Source organism: Sander vitreus, chromosome 21 (genome assembly GCF_031162955.1).
Source record: "Sander vitreus isolate 19-12246 chromosome 21, sanVit1, whole genome shotgun sequence".
NCBI classification, from domain to species: domain Eukaryota; kingdom Metazoa; phylum Chordata; class Actinopteri; order Perciformes; family Percidae; genus Sander; species Sander vitreus.
The window spans coordinates 27,497,372-27,512,096 of record NC_135875.1 but is presented as its reverse complement, the minus strand read 5'-3'; the positions used below and the strand labels follow the sequence as shown (position 1 = coordinate 27,512,096).

General features: G+C 39.2%; 1 protein-coding gene across 1 annotated transcript; it reads right to left on the bottom strand.

Moving 5' to 3' along the window:
* Positions 1–4,420: 4,420 nt before the first annotated feature.
* tfam (transcription factor A, mitochondrial) lies at positions 4,421–9,713 on the bottom strand. Its single transcript, XM_078279448.1, has 7 exons — positions 9,431–9,713; positions 8,520–8,662; positions 8,270–8,340; positions 7,630–7,779; positions 7,188–7,283; positions 5,723–5,779; positions 4,421–5,597 (listed from the first exon to the last, which is right to left on the bottom strand). The coding sequence occupies exons 1-7, from the start codon at positions 9,514–9,516 to the stop codon at positions 5,316–5,318; spliced, it is 885 nt and encodes a 294-aa protein (XP_078135574.1). The 5' UTR covers positions 9,517–9,713; the 3' UTR covers positions 4,421–5,315.
* Between the last annotated feature and the right edge of the window lie 5,012 nt (positions 9,714–14,725).

The following is a 14,725-nucleotide window of genomic DNA, read 5'->3' as shown; positions in this document are numbered from 1 at the left end:
TACAGTAAGTGTGGGCATACACCCTGTTATAAACTTCCACCTAGGTGAACTTTTCAGAATGATGTGCCCTATGGCTACATTGCAGCCCGTTCCATGGCTGCCGGTTACAGCGTTCTCACTCAGTACTGGACACATTTCAAAGATTTTTGTTCACATTAATCATTTAAGATACAAATGCATGGGGAAATAGGGTCACGGAGCTATTGGCAATACTATTGGCCCTACAGTGGATAGAGGAGGAGATCAATAACAACATTATTGCATCTGAAAGCTTTTCAGCATTAACAAACCTGGAAGTTCATCATTTAGGAACAGATATAAATGAAATATTCAAAATAATGTACAGAATGGAAATGAAGGGTTCATGTTGGTGTGGAGAGAAACCTTAAAGATTTCTGACGGGGAAGCTCCACAGGTTGACTTCATGTGTTTATGCATGTAACGTGAACACTAGCAGGATCACACATCCTAAAATTAAATATTAAGGTGCTGACTTTCCAACAAAGTCAGCTGAGAAACTCTAGTGAAGCCTTGATTCCATTCAGGTTCAGGTTTGATCTTTCTGTTTGTTAAACAGCAAGTATGTATCTGTTAGAATATGAGAAATGGCTGGTTTTGGTGATGCTGAGGTAACTTTATACCTCAGTATAACTTTAAACTTTGATTGTTATTTAGAAATATGTGGGAATACGCTGCAATACTCCATTCATCCACAGAGTGGAGCTGCAACAGAAATCAAAGCAGAAAATATCCATTTACAGTTTTTCTCAGTCGCTTTGGTACATTTCTCAAATCCGTTAACATTTTCAAACCAGCAAGTTTCAATTACTCAAAACAATTATTACAAACAGCACCACACAATGGATGACCTGCAAAAGCCTGTAACTTGTTCAAAATCTCTAGTCCATTCCTCAGAAGTAAATCTTTATGTCGATGAACATGTCAGTGGCATCATAATGTCGAGTCATTTGTCATCATTCATAAAGAAGAGGCTTAGTTTGGTCAAAAAGCTTAGTCGTGTTCGTGTTGTCAATATCAAATTGTACTCTTTAGGTATTTTCTGATGTACACTGGCTACATTTTTGATGACAATAATTGAAAATGCAAAAGACTGCACCTTTTCTGTACAGAATTTAAACATTTCAACAGTACAAAGTCACACATTCCTTTATGTAACATTAGGATTGCAAGAGATTGGACAGGATTCACATTTATGCTTTTATTTTAGTTTTTTCAACAAATTACATTGCCATTGTGATTCAGAAAGAAAACCACAAACCTATTGTATAGCACAAAGAAGAAAGAAAAATGTCAACATAGAAAAGGTTACCACAGGAAACGTTTCTATCTGTACAATCCCAATGGTTCCAGTCTGTCAGGCTCTTCTTCCTTTTTGCCTCCCTACTCTGCCACCACGCAGCCTTGGTCCTCTTCTTCCAGCTGTTGACCCGGTTTGTTTCCTTGGTGTTCTTCCATTGTCAGAAGTTGTAACACTGTGTTTTGCTCTGTTTAGATATGCTTGCCAATTGAAGTTGATCTAATGTTTCACACAATCGCCTTCATTAGTGAAGTCAAGATTCACCTGAGCAATTAATCAATTCTGGACAAATTCACAACAACATTCTGTAAGAACAATTGGAATGTATTGGATGGAAAACTTGCTTGACCGATTATGACAACCATGTTCAACCAATTTTGCATGTAAAGACATATTCAATGAAGTTATGCCAATATGTTTTGGGGGGTAAGACAATTCATCAGACATCCAGTATATTATATTTTGATCAACATGACATAAGCAATTGATCATGTAAAAAACAGCAGACACTTGTACATGATCAATTGCATGCATGTACAAAAGCAATTGCAATTTGACCAAAACAATGATAAATTGCTTTTATCTTGTGCACAAGTGACTCGATCATGTGAAGGTTGAACAAGCAGTTTTGAGTGTCTGAACGAAGGTGGAAGAAGGACAATTTGCATGTATCTCTGGGTTTATTAAGGGACGGTCTAGCAGCATACCAGAAGGCTGTGAAGGTGGTGAAGATGCAGCATCTCTCATCTGTCATAGCTAGCAGTTGCCATGAACCTAGAGTGTTATTCAATGTGATAAACTCTGTTGTGAATCCATGCACCTCTGCTCCGACAGATGTTTCAAACAGTACATGTGAGAATTTTCTCTGTTATTTTATTGACAAAGTTGCATCTGTCAGGCAAAACGCCAGTGCTAATTTCAATGTGTTTGTACCTGCTGCTCCTGGGCACTCTGCTGTGTTTGGGGAATTTAAGCCAGTTTCTCTGACATTGCTAACTGAGGTAGTGCAACACATGAAACCGACCAACTGTCCTTCAGACATTGTTCCTGCCAGGATAGTGAAGGAGGCTTTTAATGGCACCATTGGGTCAAGTCTTCTTACTTTTTTTAATTCCTGTCTTAGTTTAGGTTCTGTCCCAGCTGCTTTTAAACATGGTCAGGCCCCTACTTAAGAAGCCTCAGCTTGACCCCACAGTATTGTCCAGTTTTAGACCAGTTTCACATCTGCCTTTTCTGTCAAAGGTTTTGGAAAAAGTTGTGTGTTTGAAAACTATGTGTTTTATATCTGGTTTTAGATCACGTCATAGCACTGAGTCTGTACTGCTTAGAGTGCACAGTGATATTGCCTTGACTGTGGATGCTGGGAATCCGTCTGTTTTGGTGCTTTTGGACCTCACAGCAGCGTTTGATACAGTGGATCATGCAGTCCTCCTCTCTCACCTTGATCAGTGTGCAGGCATCCGAGGCTCAGTACTTACATGGTTTAGATCCTATTTGACAAATAGAAGCTTCTCTGTCATGATTGGTGACTTATCCTCGTCAACTGCTCCTCTCTCCTGTGGGGTACCCCAGGGTTCCATTCTTGACCCCACCCTGTTTTCTTTACATATGTTGCCTTTAGGGGCTATTATGAGAAAATATAACCTTTCTTTCTTTTCATTGTTATGCAGATGATTTACAAATTTATTTGCCTATGAAACCGAATGACAGTGTCACACTAGACTCCCTGCTTAGCTGTATTAATGATATTAAGTTGTGGCTTTCACAAAACTTTCTTCATTTGAATGAAGCTAAAACTGAGTGTATCGTCTTTAGTACTTCAGGTATGCCTAACGGTCCAGCTGTGAGTTTGGGAGCCCTGGCTTCATACCTTAAGCCAGCTGTCAAAAATCTGGGGGTTACTTTTGATTGCAACATGAAATTTGATAAGCAAATCAGCAATGTTGTTAGAATGAGCTTTTTCCAGCTTCGTCTCCTGGCTAAAGTTAAACCCTTCCTTAACAGGCATGATCTAGAAAAGGCTATTCATGCTTTCATTAGTTCAAGGTTGGATTATTGTAATGCTCTCTATGTTGGTCTGAACCAGACCTCCATCTCACGACTTGTACAAAATGCTGCTGCTCGCTTTTTAACAAATACATCTAGACGCGCACACATCACTCCCGTTCTCTACACCCTACATTGGCTCCCTGTGCGTTTTAGAATCGATTTTAAGATTTTATTGTTTGTTTTCAAGGCCTTAAACGGCCTGGCCCCGGAGTATCTGTCCGAGATCTTAACCCTGCGTGAGCACAACCGGTCCTTGCGGTCCTCACATCAGCGGTTTTAGAAGTCCCAAGGTCAAAGTGCAAACGGTGGGGTGATCAGACTTTTGCAGTCGCTGCCCCGAGACTCTGGAACAAGTTACCCCCTGAAATTCGGACGACTACAGATGTAGCGCTTTTTAGGTCTAAACTCAAAACGTATCTGTTTAGAAAGGCTTTTAATACGTAGTGGTGGTGTGACAATTTCCCTCTCCTATTTATATGTAACCTTTTCTGATTTTATTGTTTCTATGTGTCATTCTTTTTATTATATATGTTATATGATGTGTTTTAGTCTTGGTTTCTGATGTGAAGCACTTTGGATACCTTTTGGTTACTGTAAAGTGCTATATAAATAAATGATTGATTGATTGAGTGTCAATTGTGATCTGAGGAATTTGTTTTAGGCACCATAAAAGGTCATTTTTTAGAAAGGCGTATGCACATTTTTATTCAGTAAATACACAATACAAAGAAAACATGCCATCGGTAATGCTGTCTGAAAATGGTAGCACTAAATACGTTCTATAAGCAAAATAAACTGTCAATACTGAAAGTACGTTCTTCATAATTAACAGGTGTTTTCATTACAAACATGACGACCAAAAAGAATCTAGATTTTAGGACTATTAACTGACATTGGCTGAATTTCCACATAAAATGTTTTGTGACACCATTGAGCTGCTTCTGATCGACTTCATACGGTGAAATCAGAACAAACTAGTATTTTGCAGTTGGCATCTGAGGGAGGAAAGATCCTTTATGCCACCAAAACATAATCATTTGGATGAAGGCGCTGTGGGAGAAAAAGCTTATTTTATTATCAACAGCTTTTTTTACAGCACTTAACAGAAAAAAAAGCATCTCATATGAAGCTCAACTGGAACAATACATCGTTTGGAACTTTTGGTGTTTAGAAAACCAAACTGTCAGTCAATAATGTTACTTTTGTCATAAATGACATAGCAGTATTTCACAGTTTGACGTTGTGACTGTACAATGTTTTAAGTCAACAACATCAACAAAACAACAAATTCAGTCAGGTTGCATTCAGGGGAACCAGGATAATGTCTGCTCTTTAGAGGAATTTGAACCAATGGAACTTTCTCAACTTACTGAGAACTGGCCAACAAGCTGCACTAAGGGCAGCACACTTCCACACGTGACATACACTTTAAGGATAAGGCGGCTGTCTTTCTAGATTTTGGGGACAACAACAGTAACCCTTCTATTCTCCTAAAACATATTGTGGTTACACTCAGGACAATGGAACCATTTAACCTCAGTATCTGGGCCTCCTATTATCACTTTAACACTTAACTCAAATGTCTAAGTTTCTGAAAACATTACATTTCATCAACTAACTCACTTTCTTAGCTTGGAAAAATCCCACTTTACATCATTTAGATGGATTCAACCAACAATCAAAGCCAGGGTGTGTTTGTAGAGAGCGACAATAAGATCACATTGTTCCTTGTAAAATGTATATTTGGTGTAGTATTCACAGAACAAAGGTAATAATAAGGTTATTGTGAAATGATCTTCATCTGTCTGAATGCTGTAAAAGATTTGCCCTGTTGACCCTAAAAAGCTAAGAAGACAACAGTGACTTTAAAGTTTGAGGAAAGAAACAAGCAGAGCACAGCCCTGGGTCATCAGAAATCCTCTACTCTAGATATGAACTTAAACACATCTTATGTCTTCTTGGTAGTCCTGACAGTTTTCACAGAGCTACTTTTTGTTGTCTTCCCAGTGGTCTTTGACTTCCCTGTGGCAGTGGCCTTCTTCACTGCTTTAGCTATGACCTTCTTCGTTCCTTTCTTGGCCGCTACAGCTTTAGCAGCAGGTTTTTTCATGGTAGACAGGGTCTGCTCCCGGATCAGGTCTTCTCGTCCAATCTCCATCATGTGGTCTTCCCACGACTTCATCTCATTTTTATAGCGAATTTTGTCGTCCTCGGCCAGCTGCGTGTAGACCTGAGATGTAGAACAAACAGATCTGAATACTGCACGCAACACTGAATTTATTGTTTCACATGTGCAGCGGCATGAAGGCCTAATAGCTATAAAAATAGGAGATATGTAATGATTGTTTGGCCAACCTGTTTCTGATGACTGAGCAGATTCCTCCAGTCCTCCATCAGTGACTTCATCTTTGTCTAAATGAACAGCATTGGCAGAAACATTATATCACTGACTATTGTGCAAAGCCATGGGAATTTTGTGATACAAGCATATAATCACACATATCCATAAAAAGCTTAAAAGTGCTCTAAGCGATGTCACACGTTTTTTTAGGCTACATCTTTTATCACATACAGCAAACATCTCCTCACTATCTGCTAGCTGCCTGTCCCCTGAACACACTGTAAAAAACATCTCCTCACTATCTGCTAGCTGCCTGTCCCCTGAACACACTGTAAAAAAACATCTCCTCACTATCTGCTAGCTGCCTGTCCCCTGAACACACTGTAAAAAACATCTCCTCACTATCTGCTAGCTGCCTGTCCCCTGAACACACTGTAAAAAACATCTCCTCACTATCTGCTAGCTGCCTGTCCCCTGAACACACTGTAAAAAACACAGTCTCTGTAGACAGCCCAGACACAAACTGCGCCAACCTGCACCACCAAACATAAACAGTGTTCCAGCCAATAACCGACAAGAAGGATTTGGGGGTGGGGGGGTTAGTGCACGGAAGCACAGGAGGGAGGGGGAGGGGACGGGATGAGGAGGAGGGAGGGGCGAGCTAGCCTTGTTTTGAAAATACTTCAAACGTCAACAAGAAGTCCGTCACCCAACATGGCTTAGAGCACCTTTAAAAGTGAAGCCCATGCCTTAACCTGCATTCTATCTAATTTTCCAAGCAGGGGGCGACTCCACTGGTTGCAAAAAGAAGCCCGTTTCTACAGTCAATGGAAAAATGAGCCTACTTCTCACATAGTTTTCATACCTCAGTAAACATTTTCAAAATGTGTTTATGGTCTCAATCGCTAGTTTCATGTCTTTTTCAATACAGCTTGATGTACATTTTGTAAATTATGGTCCCATTTATATTAAAATTGACGATAAAGCAGGGGATGCTTTAGGGGCGGGGCTACACGCCGACCTGTCAATCATAACAGAGGCTTAGCAATGCTAACCACGGCCCTGTGGACATTAAAAGAGCCGTGAACTTGTTTTTGGGTGTTGTCCATGTTTCCATCTTTAACCTTGACCCTCTCATCAAAGTTAATTGGAACACAAACACTATCTGACTCTCTCTTACTGGGTATTATGTTGGAAGTTTCTCATTTATTAAATAATTGCTTAAAGCATTTAAACAAAGTCTTGTGTTGGAGTTTGTAACATTCCAAAATCTTAATCTTGACTTAAAGATTTTCATTTTCACTGTAAATGCATATTGGTTCCAAATATCGTTTATCAGTTTCATTAACTACTAATAATCAGTATTGGCCTTGAAAAAAACAGTATGGGTGGATCCCTAGTGAGTATCTCATACCTCCTAATGTCAAAAAATCTGAACTGACCAGTTAAATGTTAAGTCATGGTGCTGTGGTTACTGACCTGCATGGTGGTTCCTCTGGCCTCATCAAAGTGCTCCGACATGAATATGTTGAATGGAGAGCGAGGCCGCTTGGGCTTCCCCAGGTTGGTCAACTCCTGGATCACACACGAGCACAGAGGAGGCACGTGTTGTTCAAAAACATGACGACAACAGTTGATGTAATAAGGTTTAGTATGTAGATTGCTGATTGAGGCTATTCCAGTTCATGTGTCACTCCCATGGTAAGCCCTACATTCAAACCTCTGGTTGTGTGCACCCTGCAGTGCTACAGTGTGGGAGCCGGTGTGACACAGGACAAAATACTGTCAGCAAAGTTAAACTTTTAGATAATTTGAAAATCAAGTCTTAAGATGTGTTTCAAAGAGTACATAAATGATAATCTATCTCAAAGCTCTTGACAAGAGAGCACCCCTGTTCCCTATCTACTACTATGTCTATTACCCTCTTTTTGCGGATGGCCTTCCTCTTGGCCATCCTCTGCCTCTTCTCCAGGGCTTGTTGCTGGATCTGTGCTGGGGTCAGCTGGGCCTGGTAGCGCTGGAGGTCCACCTTAAACTGCTCCCTTGCCCGTAGAGAGGCTTCCTGAAAAGGCTACAAGGGTAAAGAGACCAAAAAAAAAGAAGATAAAGTGTATGTGTTTAACATTGAATTAGTATCACAGAGATAATTTGCCACTTGTGACCACTGCCTTATTCTACAATTTAAAAACTCAAGGCACTGTTAAAAACTTGAAAAGGCATACAGTTTATACTGTTTAAAGGCTCTGACACACCAACCCGACGGCCGACCGTCAGCAGAGAAGGCAGTTGGACTGACGTCAGATTTTGAGAGGCGTTAGTCAGGCTCATCCCGCTCGTCATTTCCTGGTTAGCGCTCCACCAATCAGATTGGTCATTGAGTCTGACTGCCCGTCCTCCGATAAAATATGTCAAATCGGCCAAAATGAACGCCGACGGCTCCTCCGACTGACGATGGCACAGAACACACCGAACCGACTCGGGTCAGTGACCTCGCCAGACTGTCAGACGGCCGATTATCGGCTCGGTGTGTCATCGCCTTAACAAGTAAAGGAGTGAAATACCTGTTTCTGTTCAGGGCTCAAAGTTCTCCACTGCTGAGCGACTGTCCTGATGATCTCCACCAATTTGATTTCTGTGAGCAACAATTATATGATGATCATTGACGACAGATATGTAGCATTTGAGTCATTGACTTACCTACTCACACTGCTTATTGGACCACAAGCTGTTACTGCCAAGCCATTGCATCAACTTTATGAAATCAATAACTTGGGATGCCTTCTGTAGAAGTATCAAGTGTTGCAGATTTACCTGGGTTGTGTCTGGTCATGACTGGCTGCTGTTGCAGAACATATCTCATGTATCCGTTGAGAGGTCTCTTTGGGGGCCCGCTGGCCTGAGAGGTCAGCCACTTTACTGAGTTGATGTATGCAGCTGGGGGGACACTGGTACACCTACAGCATGCATGTACACGCACACACAGAAATATGATATCATGATAAGATAATACTTTATTGATCCCGGATGCATGCAGCAATTTACATGGTGGTACATACTCAATAGTAATATACATATAATAATCTCAAAAAGTAGTTGCAGTCCAGGATTTTTTTTTTTTTTTTTTACAACTAATTAATTCTGCATATATCCCACAGACCAAAGCTGAACTTCTTTCAATAATGGTGGATGGAGATATCGGTTTTATTCACGTAAAGTATTGCTAAGTGCACCATCTGTATGTTATTGCCTCAAGTCATACTCTACAAAACAGACAGCATTAAACTGCAAAAAGGCGTCAAACTGCCGCACGTTAGAGAATTTAATTATTCTTTCACTTCTAGCCCTAACCTAAAAACACGTGCATTAGTTTCAATTGAATGTATCCATATATATATATATATATATATATATATGACATATATATGATATTGATTGTTTTTGCTATATATATAGCAAAAACAATCAATATGCCAGCACGTTTAGCTATAACGTTAACCTAGTTGACTGAGGGTCATGGAGTAATTAACTCTCTTATTTACCACACACCTATCCCAATACTAACTAATGCTTGTCATTTTAATGATAAAAACGTACAGTAACGTTAACGTTATGCGGATTGCCAAGCTAGCAAGCTAGCTTTAGCTTGCTAACTGTGCTCTACCACAAGACCACAACTTCAGCTAACGTTAGCTAACACAGTAAAGTAACTTTAGGTTAGCTACCTTGCCAGAGTGCTTGTGCAGGAGAGAACACTGAAGGACTTAGCCAACCAGCTAGCACTTGCTGTCATTAAGCTGAACGGAGCCATGTCGGAGTAAATACACGTAAAGGACGTTAAGCGGAGGAATGGAAGACACACGTATTGTCCCACAAAAGCAGCGTGTTATTATATTCACGCATTAGATTTTTCTTATTGAAGCCGAGCGTCTCCTCCTCCTCCTTGTTGACATGCATGGGCTGCGAAAGGCGCCTTAAGCCTCCCCCGGTGGATTGTGGGAAAAGGTCAAAGACAGAAGCAGCCTATATAGTTCCGTTTCCGCCGAAGTCCTGTTAGGTTTTTTCGAACCGGTACGAACCTGCAGAAGCAGAAGTTTTAACTGAAATATCTGGGGTAAAATGATTTTTAATAGGTTTTCTTGCACTGCATGGAGATTCTCCTTGTGCTCAACACATTGAGACATTCTTACAGTAGAGCGGATGCATTGTTCCCAACAGGAGGCGCCATTGTCACGTGGATGTGTGACTGCTACATTGTTACCATAAACTTCTGTTGGATTGCCCTGTAGACTCTGAAGTGTTACAAACTACAGTTCTGTCGTTATGCAGTTGCAAAACATCATCTTATTTTATACAGTGAGGAAGGGGATCTTCTCAAATGTTCGTAATATAGCCTATCACGTAATCTAGGAATATACTAATCATTTTTTGACCCAGGTATGAGATCACTTTAAGGACTGGATGAACCCACAGGCACCAGAGCAAAAATGAAGGAGCCACCTTAAGTTAAGGCCTATATTGTGCGTCAGTAATTAATGGAATTAATCAAACTAACACAAACAATTGCCACACGGGACCATGGGGCCTTCAGTGTCAGTGGCCCTCTTTGCATGGTCTGTAACCCAGCCTTGTTCATGTGACACAAATATGAAATTATTAACAAAAACTATCAAGGCAACATAAAACACACAACCACTCATAACACAGTAATATAATAGTCACACACATCATAATACACACAAATAATGAACTAATAAACACTTCACTACAGAATGGCTGTAGATTTATAGTGACATCTAACTCTATGAGCAGTAAGAGCTTGTGTACGTATGTCAAAAGTAGGAATACAACTTGAATTAGACAAACTGATCCATTGTAAAAAAGAAAAGAAAAAAAAAAGAAAACAAGAGAACAAGAAAATCTAGATAACTGGTATGTCAGCCTTTGTAAATTGATTAAAGAAGATATAGAGTCTGATATTAAAGATGGAGATAACTATAAGGTTACAAAAAAGCCATTCAATATGAAACCTTATTGGAACAAAGAGTTAAAAGAATTGTGGCAATCTATGTGTAAAAAAGAAAATATGTTTCTGAAGTGTTTAAATAATAATATAGAAAGGAAGGAACTATTAGAAACCTTTAAGAATAGTCAGAATAAGTTTGATAAAAGATACAGATTCTATAAAAGACGTTATCAAAGAGGTTTGGTATTAAACCTGAAGAGAATCCAAACGTCTGACCCTAAGAGATTTTGGTCAGAAATTAATAAACTAGGGCCAAGGCGTAGTTGGAAAATACCGATGGAAGTGCTGGGGATGATGGTAGTTTAGTGACTGGGCTGTCTGATGTCATCAATAGGTGGGAGAAAGATGTTAAAGATCTTCTGATGGAGGGTACTACGAGGATTTATGTCAGAGGAAAAATGTAATAGAGGGCCACATTTTAAAAGGGGAATATTGGATTAATAAGGATCTAAATAATAGCCTTACAAAAGAAGAAGTTCAAATGACTATTAATAAACCTAAATTGGGAAAAGCGACAGGGGTTGAAAATATCCCAAATGAAATACTGAAATCACCCAAACTATTTGATATTTTGTGTGATTTATTTAAAGGATGTTTAGAATCCGGCAAAATACCATCTATGTGGCTTAAATCAATTATTAATCCGATACCAAAATCCCAACATGACAATCCAAGGGTGCCTTTAAATTATAGAGGGATTAGTCTAATGAGCACAGTTTATAAGCTATATTCTACAATACTTAATGAGAGGCTCATGTTGTATTTAGAGAAAGAAGAGCTCCTTGTGGAAGAACAAAATGGGTTCCGTAAATCAAGATCATGCCTAGATCACATTTTTGTATTGTCTACAATTATAACTAAAAGAATAAGTGACAATAAGCCAACATATTCGTGCTTTATCGATTTTCACAAAGCTTTGGATGTGATCAATAGGGATCTGTTAGCATATAAGCTTATAGAGTATGGGGTAAATGGAAATGTTTATGGCACTGAAGTCTGTTTATCACAAGCCCATAGCATGTGTAAGATTGAATGAACTCCATACAAACTGGTTCCCAACATCATCAGGGGTGAAAACAGGGTGATGCTTTGTCTCCCACATTATTTGCAATTTATATAAACGATTTGGCAAAGGAAATTAAAGCATTGAATTGTGGGATAAGATATGGAAATGAAATGATAAGTATTTTTTTGTACGCGGATGACATAGTACTACTGTCTCCATCTGAAGATAATTTGCAGCGGATGCTCTCCTATATTGATGATTGGTGTAATAAATGGAGATTGTTCATCAATAGAAAGAAAACAGAAATAATTCACTTCAGAAAACCTTTAACTACTCGCAGCACTTACAAGTTTAAAATTGGGTCACACAAGCTGAACTTTGTAGACTCATGAATATCTAGGTTTCTGTATTGATGAACATATGAATTTCAGAAATGGTGTTAAGGTTCTTGCTGATTCAGCACGTAGAGCTTTGGGAGGAATCATTGGTAAAAGTAAGACTCTCAAAGACATAAGTCTTCAAACTTATTCTAATCTGTGTGTGTGTCCTATACTTGATTATATTGTGGGTGTTGGAGGACTTAGGAATATATCTAATTGTGAATTAGTGTAAAATAGTGCCATAAGATTTTTTCTGGGTGTGCATAAATATACCCCTATATTGGCAATAGTGGGAGACATGGGATGGGAATCATGTGAGGCTCGCTGGAAGATATGTATAGCCCAGTTATGGAATCGTCTATTAGATATGGACGCAAATAGGTTGACATGGAAAATATTTCTCTGGGATAAACACACTCTTGGTCCTTGATCTAACGACATATGCAAATTGTTTTGTAATTATGGTTTTGGTGAGTTGTTTCTTAATAATGGTAAAAAGGTATATTACTGACGACACCAGTCTTACTTTCATGGAATTGGTATCTAATAAATTAATTACAGCAGCAGGGTCTGTAGAAGATCATCTCAATCAGTTTAATTCTGAAATACTCGGAGTACTTGATGTCATAGCACCTGTTAGGACTAAAATAAGGTCTGGTAAACAGAAAGCCCCATGGAGAAATGCCCTGACAGTAGCTAATCAGAAGAAAGAATGCAGGAAGGCAGAACGAAGATGTCGAAAAACGAAAACACAGATTGACCATGAGATCTACAAAGATAAACTCTGTCAGTACAACACTGTGCTACGCAGTACGAGGCAGTCCCACTTTTCTGGAATTATTAATGATAATATTAATAATACACGTGTGTTATTTGCCACTGTTGATAGGTTAACTAATCCGCCCACACAGTGGTGCCCTGACTTTGTCTCAATTAAATAATGTAAGGAGTTTGCCGAATTCTTCAGAAATAAAATTGAAAACATAAGATTCTGTATTAGCTCCACTCTGACCGGAAATATTGACACTTTATTACCCCATACAAAAGCAATGGTCTCTATGTCTGAATTTAAAGCTATTAATGATAAAACACTCGCAGAAATCGTGCAGACTCTTAAGCCATCCCAGTGCTCTCTAGACATCATGCCTGCTAGTTTCTTCAAAAATGTTTTCAGTGCGTTTGCAATGGATTTGTTGCTTACTGTAAATGGCTCGTTACTCACAGGCAGTTTCCCTGCATCCTTGAAAACTGCAATTATCAGACCCCTGCTGAAAAAGAGAAATCTCGATGCCTCCATACTTATCAACTAGAGGCCTATCTCAAATCTGCCCTTCGTAAGCAAAATTATTGAGAGAGTTGCTCAGTGCTCTCAGGCACTGTCCTCAGGTGGTTCAGGTCATACTTAGATGGCAGGGGATATGTAGTAAGGATGTGGATGAACAAAATTTCCTCCAACTAAATGAAGATAAGACTGAAATAATTCTGTTTGGCAACAAAAAAGGAAGACTGTCACTTAGTACTTACCTTGACTCTAGAGGACTAAAAACGAGTACCAAAGTCAAGAATCTTGGAGTAATAATTGATGAAGACCTAAATTTTGGTCATCACATTAAATCGGTAACTAAGTTATCTTTCTGGCATCTTAAAAACATAGCGAGAATCAGAAACTTTGTATCAAAACATGATCTAGAAAAGATCATTCACGCTTTTATTACTTGTAGGGTAGACTACTGCAATGCGCTTCTTACTAATGCTCCTAATAAGACCATAAAACAGCTGCAACTCATCCAATGCTGCTGCAAGAATACTCACAAACACCAAGAGGAGAGAGCACATTACCCCAATTCTCAAATCACTGCACTGGCTTCCGGTTAAATTCAGAATCGATTTCAAGGCTTTACTTATTGACTTCAAGTCTTTCAATGGTCTAGGCCCAAAATATATTGCCGACATGTTTATTGACTACAAGCCTGGTAGGTCTCTCAGATCAGCAGGTACTGGTCAGTTGGTGGTGCCCAGAGTTCTTTCCAGGAGTGGTGAAACGGCCTTCAGCCATTATGTTGCTAAAGTTAAAGACTGTTCTCTTCTCCAGAGCTTTCAATTAGGCTTGCTTGATGGTATTTGAATTTCTTTATTTGTTTATAAACTGTTATGGCTTTACAATATGTTTGTCTTCTCATGTATCACAATTGTATATTTGTTGTTGTTTCTGCCTGTAAAGCACTTTGAATGACCTCTGTGTATGAGAAAGTGCTCTATAAATAAATTTGCCTGCCTTGCCTAATGAAAAGCTGAATATTGGTTTGTTTAAAGAATCTGTGTTTGCTAAAGACAAAAAGCAGTGGGCCGATGATATATGGGCTAAGTATTGTGAACAGCGTGATTTTTTTGTTTCGTAGGATAAAAGCAGAGATTGACTTGGTAAATATGGATGATGCTCAAAGACTGAGATGGCTGTTCACATGTGAAACATAAATTAGCCAATTATCTAGATAAAGCTTGGGAGAAGAGGAAAAAAGCTCTTTATCGAGAGGAATTGTAGATGAGAATTTGTTTGTGTGTGGTGTGTGTATGTGTATACGTGTATATACATATATGTGTATATGTA

What these genes read in the sequence shown, in the direction of transcription:
- tfam (XM_078279448.1), bottom strand. Translation starts at nt 9,516, where the DNA reads ATGGCTCCGTTCAGCTTAATGACAGCAAGTGCTAGCTGGTTGGCTAAG. An exon ending in AGGCCATCCGCAAAAAGAGG is followed by an intron (nt 7,284 to 7,629) that starts GTAATAGACATA and finishes TGTGTGATCCAG; the next exon opens with GAGTTGACCAACCTGGGGAA. An exon ending in CCAGAGGAACCACCATGCAG is followed by an intron (nt 5,780 to 7,187) that starts GTCAGTAACCAC and finishes CTGTTCATTTAG; the next exon opens with ACAAAGATGAAGTCACTGAT.